Source organism: Ranitomeya imitator, chromosome 2 (assembly GCF_032444005.1).
Source record: "Ranitomeya imitator isolate aRanImi1 chromosome 2, aRanImi1.pri, whole genome shotgun sequence".
In the NCBI taxonomy this organism is placed as follows: Eukaryota; Metazoa; Chordata; class Amphibia; order Anura; family Dendrobatidae; genus Ranitomeya; species Ranitomeya imitator.
The window spans coordinates 304,259,436-304,277,134 of record NC_091283.1 but is presented as its reverse complement, the minus strand read 5'-3'; the positions used below and the strand labels follow the sequence as shown (position 1 = coordinate 304,277,134).

The following is a 17,699-nucleotide window of genomic DNA, read 5'->3' as shown; positions in this document are numbered from 1 at the left end:
CTGCCTCTGACACAGCGGGTGCGCGCGCACTCACTGTGTGCTAGGCAGTGCAGCGGCAGCCGCCGAGACTGGAACAGAGAGCAACGCGGGCACGAGGAGATATGAGGAGTGTGTTTGTTTTTTGTTTCTTTTTACTGGACTGTGGGGCCATTCTCGGAGGGGAGGGGACATGTGGGCTGTGTTGTATACTACTATGTGGGCTGTGCTGTATACTGCTAAGTGGGCTGTGCTCTATACTGCTAAGTGGGCTGTGCTGTAGAATGCTACGTGGGCTGTGCTGTAGACTGCTACGTGGGCTGTGCTGTATACTACTACGTGGGCTGCGTTGTATACTACTGTGTGGGCTGTGCTGTATACTACTACGTGGGCTGTGTTATCTGCTATGCGGGTTGTGCTAGATACAGTTAAATGAAAAAGTTTGGGCACCCCTATTAATCTTAAGCTTAATGTTTTATAAAAATTGTTTTTTTTTTCAACAGCTATTTCAGTTTCATATATCTAATAACTGTTGGACACAGTAATGTTTCTGCCTTGAAATGAGGTTTATTGTACTAACAGAAAATGTGCAATCTGCATTCAAACAAAATTTGACAGGTGCATAAGTATGGGCACCCTTATCATTTTCTTGTTTTAAATACTCCTACCTACTTTTTACTGACTAAGGCTACTTTCACACTAGCGTCGGAATCTCCCCGTCGCAATGCGTCGGGCAGAGATTCCGACGCTAGCGTTTAACGCACTGCACAACGGAGGCAGCGGATGCATTTCTCCGGCGCATCCGCTGCCCCATTGTGAGGTGCGGGGAGGTGGGGGCGGAGTTCCGGCCGCGCACGCGCGGTCGGAAAAAGCGGTCCGTCAGGAGCAAAAAACGTTACATGTAGCATTTTTTGCTCCCGACGGTCCGCCAAAGCACGACGCATCCGTCGCACGACAGATGCGACGTGTGGCAATCCGTCGCAATGCGTCGTCAATACAAGTCTATGGGGAAAAAAACGCATCCTGCAAGCACTTTTGCAGGATGCGTTTTTTCTGCAAAACGACGCATTGTGACGGATTGCAGTTAACGCTAGTGTGAAAGTAGCCTTACTAAAGCACTTTTTTTGGTTTTCTAACCTCATGGAGCTTTGAACTTCATTGCCAGGTGTATACAATCATGAGAAAAGCTACTTAAAGTGGCCACTTGCAAGTTGTTCTCCTGTTTGAATCTCCTCTGAAGAGTGGCATCATGGGCTCCTCAAAACAACTGTCTAATGATCTGAAAACAAAGATTATTCAACATAGTTGTTCAGGGGAAGGAAACCATTTTTATTAAACAATAAGCTTAAGATTAATAGGAGTGCCCAAACTTTTTCATATAACTGTACTATGCAGGCTTTGCTATGTACTATGGGGGGTATATTATACTCTATGGGGGGGGGCTGCATTATGGGGGCTACATTATATATTATGGGGAGGTGGGCTGTATTATATTCTATGGGGGGCTGTATTAGATTTTATGAGGGATGATTGCATCATACTCTTTGATGGGGCTGCATTATATTCTGTGGGAAAGTGGGCTGTATTATATTCTATTTGGGTCTACATTATATTCTATGAGGGGCTGTATTATATTTATATTCTTTGAGGGGTGATTGCATCATACTCTATGAGTGGGCTGCATTAAACTATGAGGGGGACTGCATTATATTCTATGGGGTGGCTGCATTATATTCTGTAGGGTGGTGGCTGCATTATACTATATGTGGGCTGCATTATACTGTATCAAGGACTATGGGGAATACGTTATACTATATGAAGAACTATGGGTAGCATTATACTATGGGAAGTGAATTGTACTACATGGATGACTATGGCGGTGCATTATACTATATGGAGCACTATGAGGAGTGTATTGTGCTATATGGAGGACTGAGCAGTGTATTTTAATATATGGAGGACTATAGGGAGTGTACTATACTATATGGAGGACTGTGGTGCCCATTATAATATATGGAGGACTATGGGGTGTATTTTACTAAAGTAAAATGCTGCATATTCAGATTGTTTTTGCTGGAACAAAAATCATTGTTCTCAGCAGCACATTGCCGGTGTAAACTGTAGATGTGCTGCTGATAACATGATTCTGTATGGTGATCTGTTAGTGATCGATTAGTGATCACTCTGTCCCATCATTATTTCTCAGCTGGTGGAAAGAGGCCGGGAAACAAGCGTTGAACAACTTCAGTATTGTCGATCAAACTCATTTAGCGACCTGAACTCAGCGCTTGTAAATACAACCGAAATGCTTTTGTGTGATGTGAAATATGTTAGCATTTGGAGCCTCATTTTAAAATTTGCCTAGGGCCCCACTTTGCCTAAAACTGGCCCTGCCTACAAGTGTACGAAGATATTATACAGTCACCATGTGACAAGTGGGCCTGTGTAACTTCAAATGCCAGGGCTGAATTTTAGTCCCAGTCCGGCCCTGCTGCAAACATATTATTCTCTGGTTAGCCAATAAAGGTATCGCTCCAAGAATACTTTTTTCATCATTTGGCAGAAAGTATTCACATCAATTGTACAATAACAGCAGAGTTTTCCCTTCCCCCATGATGGCACACCTGAGAGAGGGGATCCGCCCAGCTAGGACAGGAAACCCTACTGAAAATTAAAGGGGACCCTGACAGGGACCCTCGTACTGAACACGGCGGTGATTCCACTTACCCAGGTCCCGTCCCGGCGTGGAAGAAACAGGCAGCGCCTGTGCGTCGGGTTCGGGAGTCTGGAAGCGCCGTCCGCAGGTCCCCCGGGTCTCTGCGTCCGAGCGGGCGTTGTTGCAGCACGGTCGGATATTCTAGCTCCTTCCGTGGCTGCCACGCTGCCCTCCTCCCTCTGCCGGCATCCAGGTGCGGCGGCCGCTTCCGGGTCGCCCGTCTGACGTCACGCGCAAGGCACACTGGGAATGGGCGTGCCCGTGTGACGTCGGGGGCGGGCGCCGGATCCAAAATGGCGGCGCCCATGAAGGAACGCCGGCCGGTGGAACGGGACTACGGCGGCGCGGCAGAGGAGGGGAGGGGCCACTATTGGGCACCGGAGGAGGCGGGGAGTGCAATGGTCCCCCATAAAAGGGTGCCTGACCACAGAAGACGCGCTCATGTCCATAAACTTCAATATGGAAGTGGGACAACAGGAGCAGCAGCCGCCGCCATCACAGCAGCAGCGCTAGGAGCTCTCATCAGATGCTTTGCCGAGCCACCAGCACAGGAGCAGCCGCTCAAGTGGTAGAAGTGGCAGCCGTCCTGTTCGGCAAGACCCTTCAGCGTCCTGGAAGGACACTACACGTGCATCTGTCCAGCCTCCAAAATCGGTACCCTTGACTGTCGGCGGTGGTGAGTGATCTACGTGAATGTCACCCTTATGGTAACAGGGTCCATTTTTTCTGTTTGATCACTAGGGGTCGAGGAAATCTAGCGGCAAAGAACCGTGAATGTGCCCTTTGTAAAGTCCCGCTTGCAGTTCAGTGGCAGAAGGACCTCTGCGCTGACTGCATTAATAGAACTATTCAGGAAGAGACCCCTAATTTTGCCACTAGCCTTAAAGCCATAATACAGGCAGAGATAAAAGACTCCTTAAAATTGGCCCTCAAAAAAGCAGGGAGGAAAAGCCGTAAGGTGTCTACGGATTCGGAGGCCTCTCAGAAACAGTCAAAGATCATCCCGGTCTCCCTCTACCTCTTCCGCCTCTATCCAGTCCTCAGATTTCTCCTCAGATAGTGATACAGGGGGGCGTCCGTGTTTCCCAACTGAGGATGTAGAAAAATTAGTTAAAGCGGTCAGGACTGCTATGGGTCTTAAAGAGGAAAAGACGCCTAGGTCACTTGAGGATGTCATGTTTGGCGGTTTAGAAGAAAAAAGAAAGCGAACATTTCCGGTCAATGCAAAAATCAAAGCATTGATCGAAAAAGAATGGAAGAAACACGAAAAAATGGGTACCCTACCTTCTTCATCAAAAAGGAGATATCCTTTTGAAGAAAAAGACTCAGAATCCTGGGAGAAAATCCCTAAGATTGACGGTGCGGTAGCCAAATCCTTGAAAAAATCATCCCTTCCGTTAGAACATTCAGGGGTCCTAAAAGATCCACTAGACAAAAAAGCAGATGGGTTCTTGAAACACATCTGGGAAGCCGCGGCAGGGGGCTTGAAACCAGCTATAGCTGGAACTTGTACAGCTCGTGCCCTTATGGTCTGGTTACAGCAAATTGAAGACCAGCTAAGGAATAAAGTTCCTAGGAATGACATTCTTACAAACATATCCCTAGTTCAAGGGGCAGCAGCCTTCTTGGCAGATTCTTCCGTGGATTCTGCAAAATTAACGGCTAGGGCAGCGGGCCTGTCCAACGCGGCCAGGAGAGCCTTATGGCTCAAAGGGTGTCCGGGAGATTTGCCATCCAAACATAAGCTTTGCTCCATCCCATGCGACGGTCAACTCCTCTTTGGGAAAAAGTTAGAAGAGATATTGGAACAGGCAGGAGACAAAAAGAAAGCCTTTCCAACGTTCCCTAAAGATCCTAAAAAACCTTTTTTTCGGAGAAGATTTAACAGAGGCCGACCTCCAGGAGATAGGAGAAATTGGGATTTTAAAGATAAAAGGAGATCGGGCTATATGTTCAAAGGGCCCTCTACCTCAGCAAAAAAGTCCCCCCAATGACATTACATCACAGGTTGGAGGAAGACTCTCCCTCTTCTATCCAGCCTGGATAAACATCTCCCCGAGCACCTGGGCTCTAAATATTATAAAAGACGGCCTAAAATTAAAATGTATCCGTCCACCCAGTCACAATTTTATAATAACTCCTCGGAGGAAAGTCCAGCAGGAACAATTAGTTCTAGAAACAGAAGTCCTTGGTCTGATTCAAAAAAAATGTCTTGCAAGAAGTCCCGGTTCAGCAAGTAGGAAGGGGGTTTTACTCCCCCCTCTTTCTGATACAAAAACCCGATGGCTCTTGGAGAACCATAATCAACCTAAGAAAACTCAACCATTCAATAGACAACCACTCCTTCAAGATGGAGTCCATAAATACAACCACAAAGCTTCTGTTTCCTCACTGCTTCATGGCAGTAATAGACTTGAAGGAGGCATATTACCATATTCCAATACATCGCGGATACTGGAGATACTTGAGAGTGGCACTTTACATACAAAACCAAGTGAAACATTACCAATATACAGCTCTTCCATTCGGCCTATCTACAGCTCCCAGGGTTTTCACCAAGGTGATGGCAGAGGTAATGTCATACCTCCATTCCCGGAATGTCGTGATTGACCCATACTTGGACGATTTTCTGGTTATAGGGAAGACAGAGGCCGATTGCTCCCATCAGATAACGGTAGTGACATCAACTCTAATAGAGCTGAGTTGGATGATAAATGTTCCCAAATCAAAGTTAGTTCCAGTGAGGGGTACAGTCCTTCCTAGGTTTAATACTAGATTCAGAACGTCAGCTCTGCCTCCTCCCGGAGAACAAAGTAGCAATACACCAACCCGAGATGACCCTAAGAACAGCGATGTCCCTACTAGGCTCGTTAACATCTTGCATTCCGGCTGTAGGATGGGTGCAATTCCACCTGAGACACCTGCAGTGGGAAGTTCTGTCAGCTCAAAGACTGTTAAAAGGGCGTTTGGAAGGAAATCTATGTCTTCATCAGGATGTAAGAGATTCCTTAGTTTGGTGGACCATAAAGGAACATCTCACTATGGGAGTCCAGTTGCAGAAACCGGTCGAGGACATCATCACGACCGACGCAAGTGGTTCAGGTTGGGGAGCTCACTTAAGATCCCATTCAGTTCAAGGAACTTGGTCCTCCCAAGAAAGGAGCTATGGCTCAAACGTAAAAGAACTATGGGCAGTAGAAAAGTCCTTGAAACATTTTCTTCCCCTACTCCAGGGCTGCCATGCTCGAATCATGATGGACAATCGAGCAGTAGTGGCCTACATCAATCACCAGGGGGGGACAAGGTCTTGGAACCTCATGAGGTGTCAAACTTACTATTTCATTGGGCAGAAAAACACCTATCTTCCCTAACAGCACTACACATAAGAGGTGTAGAAAACTCACGGGCAGATTTTCTGAGTCGCAGAATTCTGAGGCAAGGGGAATGGTCCCTGAATCCCGGGGTATTCCAACAAATAATACAGGCCTGGGGTACACCAGAGATAGACTTCTTTGCCACCTCACACAACAAGAAAGTGAAAAAATTCTGCTCACTGAACCCAAAGGAACATCCTTTCGCGGTAGATGCCCTACTAATACCGTGGAGATTCTCTCTGGCTTACGCATTTCCCCTGATAGTGATGATTCCAACAGTAGTCCGGAAAATCAGAGAAGACCGAGCGAAAATAATACTCATAGCTCCATTCTGGCCAAGAAGACCATGGTTCTCCCTTCTAAGGCAGATGTCGTTAACAGACCCATGGATTCTGCCAGATGTGCTGGACCTGTTAACCCAGAACCAGTGACCCACTCTCAGGTGAAGGGCTTCCATCTGGCAGAATGGAATTTGAGAGGGCGCTACTGAGTCGCCAAGAATTCTCACCAGGGTTAATCTCCACCTTGTTAAAAAGCAGAAAGCCTATAACATCCAGAATCTACGGTAGGACCTGGAAGAAATTTTTAGACTTCTTGGGTGAACCGTTAGGGGATGTAGCTCCAGTGGGTCCCATCCTAGAATTTTTACAAGCAGGTTTGCAACTAGGATTAGCAACTAGCACCCTTAAGGTGCAAGTTTCAGCCTTAGGGGCCCTATATAATTGCAACCTAGCATATAATAGGTGGGTTTCACGATTTATAAAATCCTGTGGCAGGTCTAGACCGGTTATTATCCCCAAAATTCCTCCTTGGGATCTAAATCTAGTGTTGGAGGCTTTAACCAAAGATCCTTTTGAGCCTTTGCAGGACATATCACCTAAATTACTCACCCTGAAAACAGTCCTACTAGTAGCCCTAACATTGGCCCGTAGGGTAGGTGATTTACAAGCTCTATCAATATGCCCTCCTTACACTCAGATTCTTGATGACAGGATAATCCTAAGACCAGATCCAGCGTATCTCCCCAAAGTAGTCCAAAAATTTCATTCGAGTCAGGAGATTACGTTACCATCATTTTGTAATAATCCTAAAAATCCGGGGGAACAAAAGCTCCATATGTTAGATGTAAAGAGATCCATGTTACAATACATGACCATGACTAGTCAGTGGAGGAAAGATCAAACCCTATTTGTAGCCTTTCAGGGTAGTAAAAAGGGGTGTGGGGTAGCTAAAAGTACCATTGCCAGATGGATCAGGGAGGCCATTAGTTTGTCCTATTCTGCAAGTGGCACTCCGGTTCCTGACGGCATCAAGGCTTACTCCACCAGAGCTATGGCTACCTCCTGGGCAGAGAAGGCTGAGGTATCAATTGACCAAATTTGCAAGGCCGCTACCTGGTCCTCACCCTTGACTTTTTTCAAACACTACCGGCTACACCTTTCCTCCTCTGCTGACCTAACTTTTGGCAAAAGGGTACTCCCAAGCGGTGGTCCCTCCCTAAGGTTTTTTCTTTCTACAAAAGTCTCTCAGGTGTGCCATCATGGGGGAAGGGAAAACACCAAGGTTACTTACTGGTAGCCGTTTTTTCCGGAACCCATGACGGCACCCGTATATTCCCCCCTTTATCACCCTTTCGGTGTGCACTATTGTTTTGGGTGCTTTTAGTTAATATGATGTGGTGTTGGATTGCCATGTGTACTAACCAGGGGGGCCTCTCATGCTCTGAAAACCAACTGAAGCGACCGAGAGGTACCGCCCTTTTATTTTCAGTAGGGTTTCCTGTCCTGGCTGGGCGGATCCCCTCTCTCAGGTGTGCCGTCATGGGTTCCGGAAAAACCGGCTACCAGTAAGTAACCTTGGTGTTTCCCTTTATCCTGAAATTTCAATTTCTTTTAGAGCCAACTAACTTCAAGGAGGATTGTGATAAACTACATAAAACATTACACCTGTGCCATGATATATCTCTAAGCTGTGCATGGCTGATGGCTGGAATATACATTTATTCACCCCTGCAGGAGATGTGTTGGCTCGAGCCCTGGTTTCATGGATTCACTCCATGTTATAAATGACATTATGTTTTCGATCCTAAGGAATTCAGATTACTGCACAATCTCTCCTGAAATGTGGAGCAATATTATATTCTCTTATCTTCTGGTCAGGACACATAGTAGCTTCAATGGTCTGCCATAAATGAGTGCAACTCCGGTTTAATGTTGAAGTTCTTCCCTCGTACATACGTTATTGTTGGGGATGTAACATATAATAAAAAATTTTTTGTTTTTTTACCTGTTCATTCTGTATGATAGTTTAATTGTGGTGAGATTGATCTGCCTCACTTATGTGAGTCTGTAACTCCCTGATAGTCTTAAAAAAAAAAAAAAAAAAAAAAAAAAAAAGCTCTCCATTGATACCTGGTGAGGAAATCCGTCTTGTGGTTTTTCCCATTAATGAGATTCTCGTGCTCTAGGGCGGGGCTGAGGGCGGGGCTTTATGTGGTGCTCTGCTTTCATATTCATCTGTATTGGCATATAATAGTGTTGATGTTATGTTGATCATGCCTATAACATTGTTGCTATTGTGAGGCTTAGAAATTTTTTTTACATCCAACAAAATGACACCGACGGCGCCTGCCAGTTGCATCTATCTCTTACTTATAGATGCTACTGCACAGGCGCCGCCATCGCCATTGACATTTTGCTGGATGTAATTTATTTTCTAAGCCCAACAATATTATAGGCATTATCAACAATAATATCAACGCTATTATATGCCCTATGTAAAAATGGAGGGCAGGTCACTGAGGTATCAGTGACCTGCCATTAGCCAATACTGATGCATATGTAATCAGAGCACCACATCAAGCCCCACCCACAGCCCCGCCCCAGAGCACGAGAATCTCATTAAATGAAAACTACAAATACAGATTAAACAACAACCACAAGACGGATTTCATCACCAGGTGTCAATGTAATCAGTATAACGTCGCCAACCTGACAGTGTCTGTAGGTTACTGTGCCCAATCCTGCTGACAGCTTCACTTTAAGACATCTCAGCTCTGCACTATTATACACAGTTCGTTTTAAATGTGCAATATTTCTTCTTGATACTCATCTGACAGAAAATATTGGCCCTTAGGATAGTTTAGATTGTGAAGTCACTGAGCCCCTAATCTAATTACCCCAGAGAGGTTTCACCACTAGCTACTTATTTATCACTGATGAGGGCTGAGGTTGATCATTTCAGTAAATGTGTTATTGTGTGTAGTCACAGTTTTTGATTACAGTAGTCAGTGTCAAAAATACTCTGATTTAACCTCTTCCTGCAGCCAGTTTTGTGTTCCTAATCAGGCCTCATTTTTCATTTTTGATATGTGTCATGTTATGTAGTGATAACTTTGGAATTACGGTATTCAAGGATAACACTGATCAACGCAATTTTTCTGGCAAAAGGTTTTAAAACATAGTTTAAGTCAATTTTAGCTCCTGATCACGAATATGAACTCCGTTTTTGGCTATCACATCAGGATTTCGAGATATTTTCAATTTTTGATGAAAATTACTCCTAATGTTTGATGATAAAAACACATGATTTTCGGTACTACATTTTGTATATTTTTAATCAAGGAATAACAAAGATTACAAAGTCTATGTACAGCAAATCAAATATACTTACAGAATTAAACTACAAAATATAAAAACACATATATGGCACACAGATGAATGACATGTCAGTTATTTGAACTTTCATTTCTTGGCTGATTTGTGATGAACAGCTTCCGGGTCGTCTCTCATTAAGCTCCAGCAATAGTCAGCCATCATATGCGAGTCCCACCGGCCTTGATACCGTTCTTCCATTGTTTTAATGTCCTGATGAAAACGCTCCCCTTGTTCCTCGCTCACATCCCCAAGGTTCTCTAGAAAAAAAGTCCAAATGGCTGTGTAAATAGTGAATCGTGATACTCATTCTACATCCAAGATTTCTCAGACTCATTAGTAGCTCTTCCACAATCTCTTCATAGATGTCTGCTTTCTTATTCCCTAGAAAATGCTTTCTTCTGTCTCATTCATTAATGTGATAAAATTTTGGTCTCTCATAAGTGTTCTTATTTGAGGTCCATCAAATATTCCAGTGTTTTTCTTCTCTTCACTAAGACCAGAAAAAGTTGAACATGTATAGTTAAAGTATTCTCCACTGTGATTGAGAGCTTTGACGAACTGCTTCATCAATCCAAGTTTTATGTGTAAGGGAGGGAAAGACAATGTCCTTCCTATCCACTAGAGGATCATGGATGACATTTTTATCCCCCTGATGCCAAACTCTGTCGCTGAGGCCATTCAGTTTTCACCCAATGCTCTGCTGTAGCTCTACTGTCCCAGTAGCTCAGAAAACAAGGGTGTTATCATAACAAATGGGAATTATGCATGGTCAAAGAAAACAAAGATATTCTCACACTTATTGGGAGACTAAATGAAAACTAAATTTACCTTAGTGAACCGTATAAACCGGCACTTTTCATACACTACTTATATTTATCATGGAATTTATGAAAATGGGCTATATACCTATAGCGCAAAAACGTGATGTGATAGAGAAATTATATGATCAGATTTGAATTCAGCACCCTCAAATTAGTCTAAAACTGTTCTAAAAGTCCATGGCAGAAAAAAAAATTTTTTGTAGATCAGTTTAGTAGAAAACAAATGGATCTTAAAAATTATTTTCCAACTTTGCACAATACGCTACACACGATTGTACTGTCTGGGCACATGGCAGTGTTCAGAATGGAAGGAGCACCATGTAACTATTTGAATGTAGATCTAGCTAGAATAGATTGCAGACACAATATATTGGGTCACCTGGCAGCTCAAAAGATTACCCTTACATGTATCTTGACTTTCACTGGGACCCCTAAGCTTGGACCACAGTGTTACCAGCTATTCTGTGGTGTTAGATGGCAAGAAGAATAGTCAGGTAGCTGGGTCAGAACCAGAAGGACAGAATTAGAAGACACAAGAGTAGTCAGTAAACGGGCCACGTTCACAACAGGAAGCAAATACACAAGCCACAAGGTGAGCACAGAGGACTGAACCAGAGGAGAACAACGCTATTTCTGGCAGATTCCTGTCATATGCATTGAGCTTTAGTAGGGTGTAGTACTTTCCAAATGGCTGAAGTAGGGAGCAGATTACTCCAGCTGGACAGCAGGAACAGATCCCAGAGGAGATTCAACAAACCATATGCAGAAGCCCTAATTAGGGTTGATCAAATTCGGATAAGTGCTTATCTGAATAGCTATAGCGCTTCCTGAATAGCTGCCTTGGTAACCTGGATACCTGTAGTGCTCATGATAATGAGCTGTTCGGCGTCGCTGCTGCATTTGTCGTGGCTGTGTGATAGCGTCACTGCTGCATGTGTCGTGGCTGTGTGACAGTCACAACACATGCATGGATAGCCCAAAAACAGGCACAGGCTCTGCATGTATGTGTTGTGACTGTCGCACAGCCACAACAGGCAGCTGCAGCGCTGAACAGATGGTTATCGGGAGCGCTCCATGTAACAAGGTTCCCGAGGCAACTATTCGGTAAGCGCTATACATATTAAGATAAGGAGTTTTGCAAAGCTATGCGATCAACCCTAGCCCTAATATAGCTAAAGGACCGAAAACCAGAATAGTCGAAATCCCCATAAAGTGATTCCATTTTATAAATGAATTCACTGAGGGTTATAATCGTACACACGTGGTCAAAATTGTTGGCACTCCTCATTTAATGACAGAAAAACACACAATGGTCACAGAAATAACTTGACTAACAAAAGTAATAATAAATAAAAAAAGTTTGTAGACGCCTGTGATGCTAATTACTGGACACACCTTGATTTAACATGTCCCTTTTGTCACATTTTCAGGGGTACCATCATTTCTGTCCAGGCCTATTTCATGAGTTTTATTTTTTTTTTAATTCTGTGGAAGCATGGTTGAAAAGCAATGTCTGACGTTTATTTGTTCATTTTCAGAGATAATTTATTATTACCGTACTTTTGTCAGATTCAAGTTATTTTTCTGACTGTTGTGGGATTTTCTGTCATTAAACGAGGGATACCCACAATTTTGACCACGTGTGTAGGAGGACTGAATATTTTGATTCCACAGCCACTTTCCAGAAATTAACATGCAGTGGGATTTGGAGAGTGAAAATTACACATTTGCCATTTTATTACCCAACACTTAGTGCCAAGATTGTGCTCACTGTAATATTGCTAAACACAGGGATCCTAACCTTTGTTTTTGCACACTGCAAGACTCAGAAGTGAGAGCAGATTTTGCTGAATTGGTTTATAGAAACCCTGTTGCTTTTCAACAGCCTTTGAGCCACTAATAGTGTGGGAACCTCTGGTTTTCCATTGACAGAGGATGGACCTGAGTGGGGACTTGTTTTTTGTGAGATGAGAATTGATATTATTTTCGCCTACATAACATTGATTTTATTTCCTTTGATTTAATATTTGGGAGGCACAATGAACAAACAGTTGAACACCACGCACTACTGATTCATCTTATAAGGTTTTCTATTAGACTGTGAACTGTCATTGACTTGGTAAATAATTAGTTTTTTACATAGCTTGCCATTTTTACAGACAGTTTAAGTAGATATGTTCAAAAATATAAAATTCAAGGATATTTTATTCAAAAATAATTGTTTTTTTCTTAACAGCTGACTGTACCCGGAAATCAGAGGGACAGCTGACATCTTCAATTTTTAAATCAGATGATCTCGAAATCCCACAGGATGCAACTGAAATGAATGCCATTACTTCAGACATACCATCATCCCTTCATAGCAAAGATCTGCTATCTGATCCTTTGAAACAAGTCCTGTCTTCTGATTTATTACTGACTACAAAGGAAAATGAAAGACACAAAATAAGCATTAAAACACAATCTGCTCCTAAAGAAAAGAAGTCATTTTCACATTCAGAATATGGAAATACCATAAACCAAAGAACCCACACAGGGGAGAAGCCTTTTTCCTGTTCAGAATGTGGGAAATGTTTTAACCGAAAATCAGAATTGTTTCTGCACCATAGAACTCACACAGGGGAGAAGCCTTTTTGCTGTTCAGAATGTGGGAAATGTTTTAACCGAAAATCAGAATTGGTTAGGCACCAGAGAATCCACACAGGGGAGAAGCCTTTTTGCTGTTCAGAATGTGGGAAATGTTTTAACCAAAAAGCAGAATTGGTTCTGCACCATAGAACTCACACAGGGGAGAAGCCTTTTTTCTGTTCAGAATGTGGGAAATGTTTTAACCGAAAATCAGAATTGGTTCTGCACCATAGAACTCACACAGGGGAGAAGCCTTTTTGCTGTTCAGAATGTGGGAAATGTTTTAACCGAAAATCAGATTTGGTAAGGCACCAGAGAATCCACACAGGGGAGAAGTCTTATTCATGTTCAGAATGTGGGAAATGTTTTAACCAGAAATCAGATTTGGTTCAGCACTATAGAACTCACACAGGGGAGAAGCCTTTTTCCTGTTCAGAATGTGGGAAATGTTTTAACCGCAAATGTGATCTTGTTAAACACCATAGAACTCACACAGGGGAGAAGCCATTTTCCTGTTCAGAATGTGGGAAATGTTTTAAGCATAAATCATATTTTGTTGAGCACCAGAGAACCCACACAGGGGAGAAGCCTTTCTCCTGTTCAGAATGCGGGAAGTGTTTTAACCAGAAAACAAATTTGATTAAACACCAGAGAAGTCACACAGGGATGAAGTATTTTTCTTGTACAGAATGTGGGAAATATTTTAACCATAATTTTATTCTTGTTGCGCACCAGAGAACTCACACAGGGGAGAAGCCTTTTTCCTGTTCAGAATGTGGGAAATGTTTTCAACAGAAATCAACCTTGGTTATGCACCAGAGAACACACACAGGGGAGAAGCCTTTTTCCTGTTCAGAATGTAAGAAATGTTTTAAACAGAAATCAACCTTGGTTATGCACCAGAAAACTCACACAGGGGAGAAGCCTTTTTCATGTTCAGAATGTGGGAAATCTTTTAAACAGAAATCTGATTTTGTTAGTCACAAAAGAATTCACAGAGGGGAGAAGCCTCTTTCATGTGATTAATGTGAAAAATTACACAGAAATTAACTCTAAATAAACATCAGTGCAGTCACACAGGGGAGAGAAGCCTTTTCCATGTTCAGAATGTAGGAAATGTTTTAACCAATAATAGCATTTTCTTAACCTCTTAATCCCATATGACGTATTATCCCGTCAAGGTGACCTGGGACTTAATTCCCAGGGATGGGATAGTACGTCATAGCGATCGGCCGCGCTCACGGGGGGAGCGTGGCCAATCGCGGCCGGGTGTCAGCTGACTATCGCAGTTGACATCCGGCACTAAGTGCCAGGAGTGGTCATGGACCGCCCCGGCACAATAACCCCCGGCACACTGCGATCAAAGATGATCGCAGTGTTCCAGCGGTATAGGGAAGCATCGTGCAGGGAGGGGGCTCTCTGCATGCTTCCCTAAGACCCTCGGTACAAGGCGATGTGCTCACCTTGTACCGAGCGTCTCCTCCCTGCAGGCCCCAGATCCAAAATGGCTGCGGGGCTACATCTGGGTCCTGCAGGGAGGTGGCTTACCAGCACCTACTCAGAGCAAGCGCTGGTAAGCCTGCAGCCCTGCATGTCAGATCGCTGACCTGACATGGTGCTCTGAAAAGTGTCAGATCAGCGATCTGACCCTAAAATATGATGCCCCCCTCCTGGGGCAATGTTATAAAGTAAAAAAAAAATATTCACATGTGTAAAAAAAAAAAAAAATCCTAAATAAAGTAAAAGAAAAAAAAATATTGATCCCATAAATACATTCCTTTATCTAAAAAAAAAACAATAAAAGTACACATATTTAGTATCGCCGCATCCGTAACGACCCCACCTATAAAACTGTCAAGCTAGTTAACCACTTCAGTGAAAGCGGAAAAAAAAAACGAGGCAAAAAAAACCCAACGCTTTGTTATCATACCGCCGATCAAAAAGTGGAATAACACGCGATCAAAAAGACGGATATAACTAATCATGGCACCACTGAAAACGTCATCTTGTCCCGCAAAAAACGAGCCGCCATACAGCATAATCAACGAAGAAATAAAAAAGATATAGTCCTCAGAATAAAGTGATGCAAAAATAATAATTTTTTCTATAAAATAGTTTTTATCATATAAAAGCGCCAAAACATAAAAAAATATAAATGAGGTATCGCTGTAATCATACTGACCCGAAGAATAAAACTGCTTTATCAATTTTACCAAACGTGAAACGGTATAAACGCTCCCCCCCAAAAGAAATTCATGAATAGCTGGTTTTTGGTCATTCTGCCTTACAAAAATCGGAATAAAAAGCGATAAAAAATGTCACATGCCCAAAAATGGTACCAATAAAAAATATGGAAAAATTCTAGATCTCAAAATGTGGAAATGCAAAAACTATTTTTTTCAATAAAAAGCGTCTTTTAGTGTGTGACTGCTGCCAATCATAAAAATCCGCTAAAAAAATATGCTATAAATAATAAATCAAACCCCCATTCATCACCACCTTAGTTAGGTAAAATAATAAAATTTAAAAAATGTATTTATTTCCATTTTCCCGTCAGGGTTAGGGCTAGGGTTAGGATTAGGGCTAGGGTTAGGACTAGGGTTAATGCTAGGTTTAAGGATAGGGTTAGGTTTAGGCTAGGGTTAGGGTTTCAGTTAGATTTGGGGGTTTCCACTGTTTAGGCACATCAGGGGCTCGCCAAACGCGACATGGCGTCCGATCTCAATTCCAGCCAATTCTGCGTTGAAAAAGTAAAACAGTGCTCCTTCCCTTCCGAGCTCTCCCGTACGCCCAAAAAGGGGTTTACCCCAACATATGGGGTATCAGCGTACTCAGGACAAAGTGGACAACAACTTTTGGGGTTCATTTTCTCTTGTTAACCTTGGGAAAATAAAAATTTGGGGCTAATAAACCTTTTTGTGGTAAAAAATTATTTTTTATTTTCACGGCTCTGTGTTATAAACTTCTGTGAAGCCCTTGGTGGGTCAAAGTGTTCACCACACATCTAGATAAGTTCCTTAGGGGGTCTACTTTCCAAAATTGTGTCATTTTTGGGGGGTTTCAATGTTTAGGCACATCAGTGGCTCTCCAAACGCAACATGGCGTCCCAGCTCAATTCCAGTCAATTTTGCATTGAAAAGTCAAACGGCGCTCCTTCCCTTCCGAGCTCTGCTTTGCGCCCAAACAGTGGTGTACCCCCACATATGGGTATCAGCATACTCAGGACAAATTGCACAACAACGTTTGGGGTCCAATTTCTTCTCTTACCCTTGGGAAAATAAAAATTGGGGGCAAAAAGATTATTTTTGTGAAAAAACATGATTTTATTTTTACGACTCTGCATTATAAACTTCTGTAAAGCACTTGGTGGGTCAAAGTGCTCACCACACATCTAGATAAGTTCTTTAGGGGGTCTACTTTCCAAAATGGTGTCACTTGTGGGGGGTTTCAATGTCTAGACACATCAGGGGCTCTCCAAACGCAACATTGAATTCCAGTCAATTTTGCATTGAAAAGTCAAATAGCGCTCCTTCCCTTCCGAGCTCTGCCATGCGCCCTAACAGTGGTTTACCCCCTCATATGGGATATCAGCATACTCAAGACAAATTGTACAACAACTTTTTGGGTCCATTTTCTCCTGTTACCCTTGGTAGAATAAAACAAATTGGAGCTGAAGTAAATTGTTTGTGAAAAAAGTTAAATGTTCATTTTTATTTAAACATTCCAAAAATTCCTGTGAAACACCTGAAGGGTTAATAAACTGCTTGAATGTGGTTTTCAGGACCTTGAGGGGAGCAGTTTTTAGAATGGTGTCACACTTGGTTATTTTCTATCATATAGACCCCTCAAAATTACTTCAAATGCGATGTGGTCCCTAAAAACAATTGGTGTTGTAAAAATGAGAAATTGCTGGTCAACTTTTAACCCTTATAACTCCCTAACAAAAAAAAATTTGGTTCCTAAATTGTGCTGATGTAAAGTAGACATGTGGGAAATGATACTTATTAAGTATTTTGTGTGACATGTCTCTGTGATTTAAGGGTAAAAAAAGTTGGAAAATTGCAAATTTTTCGCCACATTTCTGCTTTTTTTCACAAATAAACGCAAGTCTTATCAAAGCAATTTTACCACTACTATGAAGTACAATATGTCACGAGAAAACAGTGTCAGAATCATCAGGATCTGTTGAAGCGTTCCAGAGTTATAACCTCATTGCATTAACGTGCACACCACCCCCGGGGGATTAAGGGGTTAAAGTGGTTGTCCACTATTAAGGCAATCCCTTGTCATTCATCATGTTTGGCTTTGATAACCCCTTTCCCACCTTGGACGTATCCATATGTCCCTGTAACCTGGGTCATAGTAACATCCCAACGATTTTGCGCTCACAAGGCCTGTTCAAGCGCGATCACCGCCGGGAGTCAGCTGATTCTGACTGCTGACACCCGACACTCAGTGCCAGGAGTGGTCCCACACCGCTCCTGATACTTTAACCCCCTAAAGTGATGTGATTGAACTCACAGCAGAC

General features: G+C 42.8%; 1 protein-coding gene across 2 annotated transcripts in view; it reads left to right on the top strand.

Moving 5' to 3' along the window:
• LOC138666953 (oocyte zinc finger protein XlCOF7.1-like) overlaps nucleotides 1-16,965 on the top strand; it is a 46,008-nt gene extending 29,043 nt beyond the window's left edge. For both annotated transcript variants that reach the window (XM_069755157.1, XM_069755158.1), the window contains one exon: nucleotides 12,780-16,965. In XM_069755157.1, the coding sequence (XP_069611258.1) occupies nucleotides 12,780-14,197 (1,418 nt within the window). In that variant the 3' untranslated portion in view covers nucleotides 14,198-16,965. The remainder of the gene's footprint in view (nucleotides 1-12,779) is intronic.
• Nucleotides 16,966-17,699: the final 734 nt, after the last annotated feature.